General features: G+C 50.9%; 1 protein-coding gene across 1 annotated transcript in view; it reads left to right on the top strand.

Moving 5' to 3' along the window:
* Positions 1–361: 361 nt before the first annotated feature.
* The window catches only part of ELL (elongation factor RNA polymerase II), a 23,873-nt gene continuing 8,616 nt past the window's right edge, over positions 362–15,618 (top strand). Inside the window, exons 1-6 of the mRNA XM_010157536.1 lie at positions 362–422; positions 1,186–1,339; positions 1,629–1,792; positions 5,382–5,635; positions 8,532–8,656; positions 12,355–12,451. Coding sequence (XP_010155838.1) covers positions 362–422; positions 1,186–1,339; positions 1,629–1,792; positions 5,382–5,635; positions 8,532–8,656; positions 12,355–12,451 — 855 coding nt within the window. The remainder of the gene's footprint in view (positions 423–1,185; positions 1,340–1,628; positions 1,793–5,381; positions 5,636–8,531; positions 8,657–12,354; positions 12,452–15,618) is intronic.

Genomic DNA, 15,618 nt, shown 5'->3' with positions numbered 1-15,618 from the left:
GGGAGATAACGGCTCAGCTGCCGCTGCCGGGGGGTCAGCGCTGCCCGGAACGCCACCAGATCTGCTCCGAGTATTTTTAGATCCGGATCCTGGGATAACTCGTCCTTCTGCATCGCCCAGCTCTGGGTTTCTCGGCCTGCTGGTCGAAAGAAGGGCAGGTCTGTTTGGAGGGGAAGGGCTGCGCTCGGCTCAGCTCGCCGCAGCTCACACCAGCGTTTCTCGCCGGATCGGAGCGCGTCCCCGTGGTTTAGCGAAGTGGCGCAGATGCGCTGGGTTTCCAGGCGGCTGCAGATGTCTGAGGTCAAAGGGAAACCACCTCCTGTACCAGCCGCGCGCTTTTACGCAGCGCGGGCAGGCGCGGATGCCGCGAGTCGGTTTGCGAGGCATCGAGAGCTATTTCGTGCATAGATGTGGCAATCTGGGTAAATATAAATCCCTGTGGTAGAGCGTAGCCTAAAATAAGTTGAAACCGGCGTTCCTGCTGTCTCATTTTCTGGAAGCCATCTTAATGATCAAATATTGATGTGATAGTAGAGCTCAGATGCTGAGGTTTATGTTGGATCGTGAACGCAGAGCGAGGGGGAACAGTTTCCCTTCTGAGCAATGAATGGCTGGGGGGAGAAAAACAATGCGGATCACTGTAGAGTTGTCCGCGGAGCACGCTTAATGCTTGATTAAATATTTAATTTAGCAGCGGCGTCACACTCTGCTGTGAGCCATGAAATCTTGTTATGGAATTATAATCTCTTAAAAAAGAATAAGCATGCTACCTAGTGACCTGGCTTGTACTGTATTTAGTGCTGGATCACTAATTCTAAAGAAACAGGTCTCAAGTGCTTTAAATTGAATATAAACAGTGGTAGCAAGCCTGTTTTGAGCCTGAATCAATAGAATTGGGTCAGATTCCTAGAACAAGATTATTGCGGGCTCTGCTTTGAAGGGCAGCGAGCCGCCGGCTCAGCCCTCTGCTCGGTCACAGCTTCTGTTTTAGCTGCTCTTCACATCTGTTTGCCTCTTACCTTATCTTTCCAGGGCCTGTAGTTTTGCTAACTTGAATCCTCGTCGCTTCTTGCTCTTCGTCGCCTCCCAGGTGCTTTGCTCGTAGTGGGTGGCGAGATGGCTGCAGAGCAGGACGACTGCGGAGAAATCGGATTTTGTGTCAGCGCGGGCTGCCCAAATGACCAGTGTTTGGTTTTTTTTTTTCTCCTTCCAAACAGCACATCGCAATTCCAAGGCCTGATCGACCGACGGAAGTGCGGACTTTCACATTTTATCTTTCAAATATTGGCAAGGACAGCCCCCAGGGAAGTTTTGACTGTATCCAGCAGTATGTGTCCAGGTGAGTGGCACGGCAGAAGAAAATCGAGCCTTTTGCTAATGTGTCTTCTGCGGCATCTTCTCCCTCACAAACCTGAACAACACCTAATACATGTTCTTTCTTTTTAGTCTTTCTAATCTCTCTGTATGTGTGTTCGGGTGAGGAGGTGCTCGCAGAAGAATCTGTTTACCCCTCAGCTTCTTTCTGTCCCCTCCTGTTATTTAGACGGTGCCGCCTCGCTCACTCCCCAGCGGCAGCGGGGCCTGTCTGCAGTGTTGGTAGCCCCTTCTCCATTGCGTTTCTCTTGCAGCAATGGCAATATCCATCTGGATTGCCTTGGAAGCATACAGGATAAGATCACCGTGTGCGCTACTGACGATTCCTACCAGAAGGCGAGGCAGAGCATGGCGCAGGCCGAGGAGGAGACTCGCAGCCGGAGCGCGATAGTCATTAAACCGGGGGGCAGATACGTAGGTAAGCAGCGCTTGGTTTGGGGGTGCCTTCCCTGGCTTCTGAGGTCGAATGCAGACGTTGGCTTCGCTTGCCTGTGGAAGTCGTTAACAAGTATCTGGTGGGTCCTTAGGGGTGCCTGATTTATTAGGGTGCTGCTGTGAGTTCTTCGTGGCTTCCATCTTCACCCTGGAGCACTGAAAGGCTGAGAGAGTTGGGGGGTTCAGCCGGGAGAAGGGAAGCTCCGGGGAGACCTTAGAGCCCCTTCCAGTGCCTGCGTTGCTGCAAGAAAGCTGGGGGGGGCTTTTCCCAAGGGCAGGGAGTGATGGGACAAGGGGTGATGGGTTTGAACGGGAAGAGGGAGATGGAGATGGGACATCAGGAAGGAATTCTTCCCGCAGAGGGGGGGAGCACTGGGACAGGTTGCCCAGAGAAGCTGGGGATGCCCCATCCCTGGAAGTGTCCAAGGCCAGGCTGGATGAGGCGTGGAGCAACCTGGGCTAGTGGAAGGTGTGGGGGGGGACTGGATGGGCTTTACGGTCCCTTCCAACCCAAACCCTTCTGTGATTCTGTGTCTGGTGGTGTTTGAGTGGCCTCTGAGGACAGTGGGTGTGCAGTCACGTCACCGGCACCGTTTAATACGTCTGGGGCGGTGCTGCTGAGCGCATGCTGCCGATCCCTCAGAAGTGCCTGTGCCCCTGGCAGAGTCACCTAAAAAATTCCGCCACTGCTGTCGCATCTGCTGCGTGTCTGCACTGGAGACCGTAACACGCAGCATCTAGGATGCAGGTAGCAGTTGTGTGAACAAATACAGTGACTAAAGCAGTGCTGCCCGCTGCAGCCCTGATGAAACCACCTTCGTGTGACCAGGGCGAATCTCAGGGGAGGAAATCAAAGTGTGGCAGACACCAGCCGGCTCCAAGAGGAGCCTGCAGAGACCTGGCTTTGGGCTCAGCTCCCTGCTTAACCTGCACACAAACTTGGGGCACAAATATTAGCCAGAAAGCAGAGATTTGGTGTGGGGGAGGGTTGGTTTTTTGTGAGCCAGCTGCTTTTTTTGCATCCCACGTGACCTGTAGCCAGTCTTCGCAGTGGATGATGAGCCTGGCGAGTTGCAAAACGTAGAACTGACCCTGACTCATTGTTTTATCAGCCAAATGCTCAAAGCTGAGAAGTGAGATAGTAATCAGGAAGGAAATGCATTGATTTCCTGTAAACTAGAAGATTATTTTGTTTAGCTTATATTTGAGAACATTACAGTAAGTGGATGAAGTTGTTAGGCTTGCGAGGGAGAAGATTCTCAAAGCAAATTGCTTCCCGGAAAGAGGGAGCAAAATTTCTGTTTTAAAAAGCCTCTTGCCGGAGCGTTTACTGCTCTGAGGTGGAGCCACGTGAAAAGCAGCAGCGGGCATGCTGCGTAGACGTGACGTCAGTCTTTGAGACGGGAGGGGAGCAGCGATCCAAGAAGGAAGAGCCTGGGCAAGGACAGTCCTCCCGCGGGATACGCACGTATTTGGTGTGCCAGCATCATCAGCTGATTCTCGCGCAGGCTGCTCTGGGGGGAGAAGGCTGGCGCTCGCATTTCCATGAGAACACGGAGCTCAGCACTTAAACGTTGATGGAGTCGTTCCAGGCAGCTCAGATGGGGGAAGAATTTATGTGAAATGTTGAAATCTGAGCTGGACAGAACATTATAGACGCGCACTAACGCTTGAGTGTCTGTAAACAGAGAGATGATCTGTCTGTAGGGGGCTGCGTGTGCTTACACAGACACAAAATGTGTCTGTGCATCCATGGAAGTGCACGTGTATAAATATTTTAAAAGACTTCATGTTCTGGCTTAACTTTAGTTTCTTTCTTTTCCTATCTTTGCGCATTTTGGCCCCAGCATTAAGTGGAAATGTCCCAGTGTAGTTCTGCCGTTCATGACCTGGCAAGAGTTAAGGGAGTTCTAGAAAGCCGACGAACCTTCTCCTGGCCCATTTCTGGAAACGAAGTCCAGCTGACCTCTGAATTTGGGGACATTTAACATGTGAATTGTTGTATTTTCTCCCTCTAATCTTTACTCGGCCCTGCTGACAACAGGTCATAGAATCACAGAATCGTAGAATGGTTTGGGTTGGAAGGGACCTTAAAGGTCATCTAGTTCCAACCCCCCTGCCATGGGCAGGGACACCTTCCATAGACCAGGTTGCTCCAAGCCTCATCCAGCCTGGCCTTGGACCCTCCCAGGGATGGGGCATCAACAGCTTCTCTGGGCAACCTGTCCCCGTGCCTCCCCATCCTCTCCAGGAAGAACTTCTTCCTGATATCCAATCTAAACCTCCCCCCTTTCAATTTGTACCCATTACCCCTGGTCCTGTCACTACAGGCCCTTGGGAAACGTCCTCTCCCAGCATCCTTGTAGGCCCCCCCTCCCCCCCCTCCTTGTAGGGTTGCGCTTCCTCGTGTCGGCACGGTGGGTAACAAAAAGCCAGGAAACGGGGGCTCGGTTACGCAATCTGCGTTTCAGTAAAATAAACACTGCAGGCAGTCACCGCGTCTTCAGATGACTCAGTTGAAAATGTTGCTTCCTAGCAGTGGGGAATTGCCACGCTCCACCAAACCTCCCAAATTCTTGCAGTAAACGCCGGATGATGTTTGTCCTAGGGATTATTGACTCCCGCTCCATGCTTTAGACCTTTGAACCTACAAATTTTCCCTTTTTTAATGTGTTGGTTTCACCTTTGGTAGCGGGAACCCACCTCTGTGACCTGTTTTTGTATGTAGAATAGTGAAATTCTTTGATTTGCGCTCTAGTAAGAGACGTGCGTGAGGGTTCTGGTTCAGGCTGGTTTTCCAATAGGAGTAGGAAAAGGAATTCTTGTATCATGCCGTCAGAACCCAAGACCCACACTTGGGAGGGAGTTGAGGAAGCTGCCTCTGAGGGCTCAAGATGAACTTTCGAGAGCGCTTTGTGTTCGCACGTGTAGGTGAACGTAATTGGAGGGTGAAGCCGTTATTACTGCGGTGTAGAAGGGGTTATTCTCTTGGAAGAGACGGCCCCCTCATGAATAGGCTAATGTATCGGTGTTAGACCCCATTCATGTGGCTGCGTTTGCGGGGGGAAGGGAGGTGGACCCAGCCCCATAAAGTTCCTATTGTTCTAAAAGCAGAAACATCTGCTGGAGTAGCATTTTTGCCGAGATCAGCAGCAGGGAGCCGCTCGTTGACCAGTTCTGGTCTTTCCATTCCATATTTCGACTCTTCTGCATAATAATGCAGAATTTTCTTCTCGGGGGAGGGGGAGATGGTGAGCTTAACCGTGGGGATGCGTGCGCTTGGGATAAATGGCGAACAAAGAGAGCTTTACGTACGCTTGCGGCCAATAACGCTCAGGTTTCCAGAGCTTGGCGTTGCTGTTTACTTGCTACAAGCTTGTCATAAACCATAAAACTCACGGGATGCCCGTTCCGACGGCGTCTCGGGACGGATGGGGGGGTGCTGGTTGCGTCTGTCCCTCGCTGTCGTCTTCTGGCACTTGAGATGACGTGATGACCCCCATATACGTGTTGACAGACCACCGGCCTTTGCAGGGCGGCTGCTGCAGTTCACTGTTCTCGTCTCGTTTTAGGCAAAAAGGTCCAGGTGCGTAAACCTGCCCCGGGAGCTTCCGATGCTGTTCCCTCCAGGAAGCGCCCGACGCCAGTCAACCTTGCCAGTGCAATAAAGAGAGGCAATAGTGCGATTTCTCAGAGACCCTTCAAAGACAGGGTTGTGCACTTACTGGCACTAAAGCCTTACAAGAAACCAGAGCTTATTCTCAGACTGCAGAAGGATGGACTTTCTCAGCAGGACAAGGATTTACTGGACAACCTTCTGCAACAGGTTTGTACTCGGATGGAGGCAACAAAAACACCTTCTCAGAACGGTGGTACCTTGTGTGTTGGTGTGAACGTAACCTGGGCGTCTCGGAGCTGCAGCTGAACGTTCCTTTGAGGGCCCCGTTGGCAGAAGTTGGCATCGCTGTTTGCTAGGGGTAGCGGAGGCCTCTCGGTCGCTTCCGGTTGGTTGTGGGGAGAATTAACAGGGGCCCTACGAGGTGTTGGATTTGTCACAACCCATAGATCTGTGTGTTTTTATTAAGGCGGACGTAAAGGAACACGTTCTGTATTGATACGTGTGACGTTTCCGACTTGAAGGGACGTATTCTTTTTCCTCTCCACTGAGCCTTGTCGTCATTGTCCTGGTCAGCCCCATGCCTTGCCCTCTTAGAATCTCAACTGGTGAGGTGTGGAGATCGTGCAGCTTCTTGGAAAGGCTGTTATTCCTATGTCAAGTGTGAAAGCTGTCTCCGAGCTGAATCCGTTCTGAAGGTTTTGAGTCCTGTTGAAGGTGCCGTTTTAGGAACTGTGCTCAATACCTTTATCGCTCTCACGGCGGAAAACACGTCCTGGGTGTTCATTTCAATACTGCAGCTGCCCTCTTTGTTATTGGATTCATGTTTTTACTCCTTTCCCTAGCTGAAAGGAGTGAGACGGTGAGGAGTTTGCCCAAGGGCACAGGGCAGGTCGCAGTGAAAAGTTTCTGCTGGCACAACTTGCTCCTTCCGTAGATTTTTTTTTTTTTTTTAAATCCCGTAGCCCTTAATTTTCCAGCAGTGCCAGAACTCTACTGAGCAGCCTTTTGAATGCTATAAATAGATGGTAAAACTCGAAAATGCTCTTTCTGATAATCACTGATGCTCTCTCAAACCCCTCGCAGGCAAGCGCTGTGTTGGGTCGTGTCTGCAGCGTCAGCCTGATTGGGGCTAAATGCTGATTTGGCTGGAAATGCAGCGCTCGTAAACTTAATCTCCTTTCAGCGCTGCCGGGGCTCCCATCCACGAGCAGACACAGATAAGCTAAAAATTACGGGCTGCGTTAAAGCTACATGTCTAAATACGTCTAGGTGTGGGTTCCATCGTCCTCTTGCATCTCTCACAGGACTCGGTGTTCCTGCCGGCCTTTTTGCCTCATTTTGCAAGGTTTCTATTTTTGGGAGGCCTGGGGTGGAGCTTGCAGAGTCCCACACCAGCAAAACAAGGAGGTAGCAGGCTCTGGGCAGAGCAAAATCCGAGTGGTGCTGCCTGGGCTAGAAGCCTGGTCGAGCAGCACGTCTCCCGCTGGAGAAGGAGGCAGCAACCCCGGGGGAGATTCTCGGAGAGTTTGGGTTTGAAAGAGAAACCTGGTTTTCCTTTTGTCTCTTGGGCATGTTGACTGGGTTATCTAATTGTAAAACACAGCTCAAATTCTTGTGTCTTGGCTCAGGATTTTGGAAAGCTGACAGAACCGAAAGGAAAAACAAAGTGTTCGTCATGTAAACCGATAACTGCGCTTTTTATTTTCGCTTTGCTGTATTAGTCCTGCAGCTTTTTGCTTTCAAATACGCAGGTTTTTAACGCCGGGTCATAATCTCCCTAAAGCAAAAGGAGCAGAGGGGGAGTAACAGCATCTTCAGTTAATTCAAGACTTCCCGCTCCTTCCCTCGCTTTGCTGGGGCTGCGCGGATCATAGAAATCCGTCGGCACAGCCGTCTCCTGAACGCAGCGGAGGACACGAATCCTTGCTCCCGTGCAGCGTGTCTCCACGTCTTCCCCTTACCCGTGTAGCAGTTGTCAAACTGGGCGGCTGAAGAGGGAGTCGGGAGGCTCTGCCAGTCGATCCACCCGGCTGCAGGCACAGCGCGTGGCATCCGTGCCTCCGTGTCCCTTTACAAGAGCCAAAGGAAGGTTTTGTTTTCTTTCCAAACCCGCAGTGCTCTGCCATCACCTGAGAAGGCTTGGCTGGGGCAGGGCAGGATCCGTGAAAACTTCGCTGGGGCTTTTTGCTTGGCGTTAACGCCATATTTTTCAGATGGGTAACCAGCAGCAAGAAGTTAAATTTTCAGTCGAGCCGTGGAAAGACTGATTAAAGTGGGATAACTGTTAGCAAGTTGTTTCCATTCTAACACAAATCTCCTGGTTCCAGCAGCATTTCCTGTCCCTGTAGGCACCACGTGGAGTTTTGTGGGGACACGACCCGGGATAGAATTGGATAAAATGCCTCAAAGCTGCTCGCGCAGGCGTACGGAGCGAACCGCAGGGCGTGATTGAGGTCCCAAGCTGGGAATCGCAGGGTTTCTTCTTGCCCTGAAGTAGCCCTCGGAGAAGTTCTCCGTGAAATCCAGATGATCCTAATGCCCTCAGCTGGGCAGGGTAATCTGCAGGCTCCCGGCTGCATTACATCTCCAAGGCGTTCTCTTGGCGGCTCCGTGAGGAAGTGGCTTTCTGTCCCTCTTTGGTTCATTAGGGAGGAATTATCCCCTGGCAATTCTTAACTGAGCTATCGCCGCGAGAGTTCCTCTGTCAGCTGATAAACTGCACCGTGTCAGCTCTCGGACAGGTGGGATAAGCCAACTGCCTGTTCCCATTAGGCTTTATTTCCAGGTATTTCCGTAAGCTGATGTTGTACCGTTCCAGATTATCCAAGCTGAATAATCTGTTCAGCTACGACTGGTTTCCTAGTGCGTTGGCTGTGCTTTGGAAACTCAAAATAAAACTGTTGCAGTGACAAGGCAGAAAGAAAGGCCCAGCTCCATCAAATCATCTGAATAGTGAGGAATTGCAGTGTGAGGTCCCTGCTCGTTCGCTGACACTGCGTCTGCTGAGGTTTTGCCTGCATCTTGGATGAGAGAGTGAGGAAAATTAAGCCCTAATGGTGTTTTTTTGTTTTGTTTTTTTTTATTTGCAAATCACTTGTTTCAGGTGGCAAATCTGAGTGCCAAGGACAGCACTTTCACGCTGAAAGATTGTGTCTACAAGGAAGTGCAGAAGGACTGGCCTGGCTACTCCGAAGGAGATCAGCAGCTGCTGAAGAGGATCCTCGTTCGGTAATTATCCCATCTTCCCTGTAATATCATCTGGAGCTTGAAAATACTGGGCCAGGTCGGTGGCTATAAATCGGGGTAACCGAAGTCGGTAGAACGACGGTAAGTTGAGTGGTTTGACTTGTTTTAACAAAGTAAATGTGTTTATCATCCAGGCAGCTGTAGGAGTTGACTAAACGGGAATATCAAAGGGGATATGCTCCTGGGGTATCCCAGGTTGCCTCTGAACCGTTAGGCTGAAAGCTACGGGATGGGGAACAAATGTTGCAGTTAAAAGTTAACGGTGGCTCAGCATCCCGGGAGATGGGTGGATTGAGGTGAACGTGTCCGGCTCAGCTCCTCACTGAAGCTCTCCTTTCCTTTTTCCGTATTTCCTTGTACGTGGCTGCCTCTGCAGGCTGCCGCGTCAGTTGAGGGCGAGGAGGGAGCCGGTCCCCTAGCCCAGCCGCTTCTGTGCTCCGCTCCCGTGGATGGCCCTGTCCCTCCCGAGCCGTGTGCTTGGGAGACTTTGCCCCTAACTTCCTGCAGCGTGATGTGGCTGCTTGTTGGCTCTGTCTTGGGTTGCAAACCCCGTTGGTACTGCAGTCGCCCTGCGAGGTAAAGGCGGCAGGGAAGGATGCGTGAAGGCGCACAAGGCAGTCCTGTAGAGATGAGTCTCCCAGCACGTGCTGGTTGTCCTGCTGCCTGCATTGGGATCTGCGCTGTCCCATGGGATACCCGCTCTCCTCTTCCTTCCTGCACATAGCCCTGATGGAGTTCGTTGAGGTGGGAGCGTTGTCTCGGTGGTTGCTGAAGATTTCTTTCCTCTGCGGGTGTTTTTCCTTAGGTGAAGCCTCCAATTTTGGAAGCTCTTGGCGGGCAGGCAGCAGGGAAAGGGAACACATCTCCAGGTTTCTAAAGGAGAATCCTGTTTGTATCTCCCTCTGGGTTTTCAGTGTGTTTGTACTGACTTGGTGCAGATTTTGTAATGCAGATAGGCTTTTTTTTTTCCACTTGACTTGATTTGGAGGTGTGTTTTGTTGCACTTTTTGGTTAAGATGAAGCAGAGCATGCTCTGTTTGAACACTTTCCATGATTTGAAAGCACAATTGGCTTGGAGATGAGACTCCAAACCAACTGCTGCTGCTGAGACTGTTAAACCAACAGGAACTTGCACTTCCAGTGCTTTAGCCGAAGGAAAAATTAAAAATCAAACTCATTTAAATGGCCCTGACGTTGAATTATAATTAAATGGAAAAACACAACTGCCATGCAGTCCTGATGGCTATTTTTTTTTAAAAAAAGAAGTTAGTTTCTCGCGGTAGAAAGCAATGTTTACTGCGTTTTCTAGAATTGTGGCGTTCAGTGACGCGAAGGCCTAAAAATAGACCTTGGAAAGGATGTATGCAACTGTACAAACAAAGCCTCGCTCAGCCAGTGCAGGTAATGAGGCTACAAAATGGAAAAAACATGTAGGGTTGAAGACGGTCGAAAAACACTCAGGAAAAGGGCGCAGGCGGCAGACGTAGGGCTTTGCCTGGCTTGGCTGCCGTCGCCCAGATCCCGCCGGTTGTTAAACGTCCTCTGGGTTCTGGGATCCAGTCGCTGCTTCGACAGCTGCAGTAATTAGCACGTCTGCAGAAATTAAAACTTTTAACGGTCCTGTGTTAGACTAACTCCTTTTTTCCTCCGGGGGGGGGGACGACACACACAGGTGTGTGTTTTCTGTCCTTCTTCCACTGCTGCAGTGAAATGTTTTCCCTCTGTTAGGAGAGCCACTGGATTGGAAGTATGGAATCACGGAATGGTTTGAGTTGGAAGGGACCTTAAAGAACATCCAGTTCCAACCCCCCTGCCATGAGCAGGGACACCTTCCATAGCCCAGGTTGCTTCAAGCCTCATCCAGCCTGGCCTTGGACACTCCCAGGGATGGGGCATCCACAGCTTCTCTGGGCAACCTGTCACAGTGCTCCTACCCTCTGCAGGAAGAATTTCTTCCTGATATCTAATCTAAACCTCCCCACTTTCAATTTAAACCCGTTCCCCCTTGTCCTGTCACTCCAGGCCCTTGTAAAAAGTCCCCCCCAGCTTCCTTGTAGCCCCCCCAGGCACTGGAAGGGGCTCTAAGGTCTCCCCGGAGCCTTCCCTTCTCCAGTTGTCTTCCGTTCACTTCTCCTTAAATCCATAATCAGCACGTCAGGAGATGCGTCAAGGTCGCTCAGTCGAGTCCCACGGCATCCAAAAAACCACTTTCACTGCATCGCTCGTGGAATATCACTCTTCCCCTTCCTGTTTTCACAGTCTGAGTACTTTTCTTGAGTTGATCCGTGGCTGTTGAGATTGTTCTCAGTAGAATTAAACAAAGGAGCGACAGAAGCCAGCGGGGCGGTGAAACTGCGGGCGTCTGGATGTTGCCGAAGGTTCAAGCTCAGGTTAAAAGAAAATCTTGGAAAAGCCGTGGGCTCTATCTCTGAAATAATCTTCCCCATGTTTGGGGGAAAAAAAAAAAAAAAAGTGTGTGCTTTAAAGCTGATTATAGCCTCTGGTGTGGGAATTTGGAGGTTGTTATTTAGGCTGTACAGCTGGTGACAGAACGACTGCAGAGCTGGTTTATGAAAACCTTTAACCCTGAACGTATTGATTTATTTATTTTCAGCTTGACAGCCCCAACTTGATGCAAACAGTAGTTTTTTTTTTCCTGGGTGATTAATATACAAGCAGTCTGGCTGGTGTCAGAGCTGGGGATGGGGAGCGGGGATCCCCAGCGCGGACGTGATGACAATGACCTGCGAGGTGCCTTTTTTTTTTCTTTTTTTTTCTTTTTTTATTTTTTGCTACCAGAGGTTTCTGTTGTTTGTCCAGCACCACCGACACCGACCAGAGCAGCGCTGTCTTGCACGATGCAACTTGAAAGTATTATGATGAAGCCCTACATGTAAATCCTGGTGGCCCAGTAATACAGTTCTGGTTATAATCCTGATTTTCCTGGACCCAGAGGGGCTTGCTTCCGCAAGAGGCCTGCTGTTCCTGGAAAACTATGTTTTAATGGTGCTGCTGAGTGGGAAAACTTACTCCTCAGCATCTGAAATGGAGTTTTGACTCCTCCTCAGAGCGTGCTCACCCTCGGAATCTTGTCAACTTGTCATTGGGTGGGACAAACTCAACAGAAATTAGTTTAAATGGTTTATTGAGCAATATTTCCAATTTGAATATATATCTCCTATACGCTTTAAGGTTCGATGCAAGGTGTTACTAATCCCTATGTGGAGCATTTTTCTGAGGTTGTCATTCATTTGGTGTATAACTTACGTCACCGGCAAGAGAAAAGAGGTGAAGCTGTCAGAAAACAAGTTGCATCCTCGGAAGGGAATCCTCTTGTGCGTCCAATAGCTCAGCCTGCCTTCTCCCTCCCTGCCACAACCCCCAGCAGTGTCAGGCCGAGGTGTTGCCTTTGTTCCCAGAGAATGACAAAAATCACGGGAAGGCAAGAAAGAGAGAGGCAATTAGCGTATGGTGTTGATTGATGTTTTCCTGTAAAAGTTTCTTCTTCCGCGATCTTGTCCGAGATTGAAACTGTAAGTGCCTGAGCGAGCGGCTTTCATGGCACCTCCAAGCAGAGTTTGAGCCTGCAGAAAGGCTCGTTGCTCGGCAGGGAGATCTGAAATACCATCTGCTGGCTTGTCAAGCACGGGATTTAAACAGCCCTTGCATCTCTTTTTCAGGAAACTCTGTCAGCCACAGAACAGTAGTGGTTTTCAAGGAGAAGCACCTTCCCTGAGTCCACCGAAAGACAATGTGAACTCCAGCTCTCCTCCTCAGGTAGGTGATCCCTCTCCGAGGGCATTGGCTCTGGTGTAACAGAGCCGGGAATCGGCCCCGTCGGCTCTGGATGGAGCTGGCTGCTGGACGCGGGTCCAGGCTGAGCTGTTGGGCCTGTCTGCACGCTGTAATCACCTGCTGCTGGAGGCTGTGAGGTCAATAGGTGGTTGGGGAGGGGGTTTATTAAGTTAGACTTTAATTCCGGGTTTCCTCAGCATCTGTTTCTCCTCTGGATGTGGCTCAGTGGCAGCCCATGGGGAAGGATCTCTGACAATGTGTCTTAGGTTTAGTTTTAAGGGCTAAGTTTTTTCCACAGTGCCTATATCCCTCTTGGAGTTCCTGGGAAAATGAGCTTGTGTTTTACTCATTACTAATAATTGACTGGAACGAAGCAGTAATAAGTAGCTCCCAAACACAGCTGAGTTATTAAAAATCTTGACCTTTTGCAGCCTAATTGCTGTGACAGATCAGGGGCAGGTTGGTCTGCTCTTTGATTTGTTGAGATGCCGGTGCACGGAGCTGTGAAAAGTACGCTTTGCCTGGATTTTTCCCTGATAATAAACTTTGGAGGAGCTGCCTTTTGCTTGTGTGTTAAGCAGAGTCTGGCCCTGCTCTTCTCAGTATCTCCTGGCGCAGGCGTTTCTCGCTAGCGTTGTGAAATGCCGGCTTCCCTTCTGCCGTGGGTCAGCCCAGACAAGTTGAGTATTTATTCTCCTCCTGCCAATGGAATGTGTAATGCCTACTTGTCTGGACAGACGCACTGAGGATTAGTGGCAAAGGATATTAGCAGGTAAAGAAATTATGTGCTTTCTGGCAGTGAGAGGGAGGCGGTTCTCTATTGAGAACAAGAACCGTGCGTCTTGTTTGCCAGGTAGCTAATTCCAAATCCTCCCCTGCTCTGCTGTGGGCACGTTCCTGGTGAATAAAAGAATGATCCCCTTCGTTGGAGTTAGCTTGGAAAGACACGAGGCTGGGCTTGGGTTTTTCTTCCCTCGATTCTGACTTCTGCCCGTGTGTATTTTGAAGACGCAGAGGTCTCTAGGGGATGCTTCTGGTCTCCTGAGACGAGAAAACTCATGGAAACTTTGGGTGGTTGATAGGGTTGGATCTAGGAAGAGGCTGGTGGAACAGGGGCGCCCGAACACGGGATATAAAAGTTCCCAGCAGTGTTTCTGACATGGCTTGTGTCAGGCGGCTTTTTAGTGTGAGCAGTCGTTTTCCTGATGCTCTCTAGCTGTAGTTTCTATTTAGAGAAGGGATGCCTGCTGGTGGTTGTGGTCCCAGCAGAGGACTGGGATTTGGTAGTCTGGAATGTGAAATATTTTGGGAAAGCTCAGTTGTGGAATGAAAGGGAAAAGGAAAAGATTGGGCTGGTACTTTGAAGGAAGCATGGCAGAGCAGGTATCGCGTCCGCCTCGTCACCAAGGAGGTAACGTTGGTGAAGCTGGTGTTTGCTGGCTTCAACAGAAGCACAGGCCACAATGGCAGTTCTTGGATCTATCGCCTGTTCCGAGACCTGTTTTCCAAGTGAACGGCCCCTCCTCTTGGGAGATGGACACTGCCCGTGTCGTGCTGGGAAGGCAGTCGGGGACGTTGCGAAGCCAGTTTGACGCGCTGGCTTTGCCCCTTGACTCTGTGGCAGCACGAGCAGCTCCTCTGCCTAATTACCTCGAGAGGTGGAAAGGGTTCTTGCCACAGAGCAGTGGCCTTGAGACCCCGGAGTTGGCAAAAAGAATAACTGGAGGGGTGGGAAAGGAGGGAATTGCTGGCTCCCTGACAAAGCAGCCATGCATCCTGGTGCGCTTCTGTGACAGAGCAAAATTTCCATTGCGGTCCTGCCCGAGGCATAAAGAAAACAATAAAATACCCAAAAGAAATAACCAGAACTACGGCTTGTTTTCCTCTGGGCACTAAATAATCTTGCCTCAGGGTTTGTGCAGCTCCGTGCTGCCAGGCAGGCGCAATCCGCTGCCCTCATGGCTGGCTGAGGACGGACTGAGCCCGACAGCCGGAGTTCAGGCTCCGTGTTGAGCTCTTCCTGCTGTCTGACGGTGGGTTGTTCTACAGAGCAGCTTCCCTGGGCGAAGCTGCAGTCTGTAGGCAGCTTCTTACTCGGGGGTTTGGGCACATGAGCTTCTCCAAGCCTGGGACTGTCCAGGTAGGGATGACGGAGGCAGTTGGGAACCACTTCTCTCTCTCCACTCCTTGTCATAGAATCACAGAATGTTTTGGGGTGGAAGGGACCTTAAAGCCCACCCAGTCCCACCCCCTGCCATGGGCAGGGACACCTTCCATAGACCAGGTTGCTCCAAGCCTCATCCAGCCTGGCCTTGGACGCTCCCAGGGATGGGGCATCCACAGCTTCTCTGGGAACCTGTCCCAGTGCTCCCACCCTCTGCGGGAAGAATTACTTCCTGATGTCCCATCTCTGTCTTCCTTTTTCCATTTAAACCCATTACCCCTTGTCCTGTCACTCCCTGCCTTTGGAAGAAGTCCCCCCAGCTTTCTCGTGGCCCCCCAGGGATTATTCTTTAATTAAAAAAGGATCCTGTTGGCCCGTGTGACGTGGCTTTTAAAGCTGCTGCAAATACCCTCTTTTACGTTAACTTCTGAGAACAGTTGACGCTCTCTCACCTCATCCGGGAAATGCCTCTTTCTTGAGAAGAGGAAGGAGGGGTATTGCGAGGGTGAAGTTGGTGACCTCAGGGTTGGTAAAATCAGTTGGGAATAAAATGCGGAACTTGTGAATCCCTCCCCGCTCCAGAGGCCGGAGCACATCCTTTCCCTCGCAGGGACTAGGAGGTGCCCTGAATGTCACGCCACGACCAGGAGAGAGGACAGGCGTGTGCCGGTCGTTGTTCCGCAGCGAGAGCAGGCTGGGTTGGGGGGCTGACGGACAGTGTGGGAGATGGAGAACTGCCGATGTGGTGGTGGGTTTCTGTAAGCTCTGTCACCGAGCCGCGGGCTCCACAGTGGCTGTCGGGGTTGTCAGGAAGCAGTTTGGCATGGAAAACTGATTGGAAAACTGTGTGGCCAGTGGGACCAGTGCAGGGATTGTCCCCCTGTACCGGGCACTGGTGAGGCCGCACCTTGAATCCTGGGGTCAGTTTGGGCCCCTCACTGCAAGACAGACACTGAGGGGCTGGAGCGCGTGCGGAGAAGGGAAT

The sequence above is a fragment of the Eurypyga helias genome, unplaced genomic scaffold (genome assembly GCF_000690775.1).
Source record: "Eurypyga helias isolate BGI_N326 unplaced genomic scaffold, ASM69077v1 scaffold17418, whole genome shotgun sequence".
Taxonomy (NCBI): domain Eukaryota; kingdom Metazoa; phylum Chordata; class Aves; order Eurypygiformes; family Eurypygidae; genus Eurypyga; species Eurypyga helias.
Note: the sequence above shows the minus strand (reverse complement) of the source record. Positions and strands in the feature narration are given on the sequence as shown.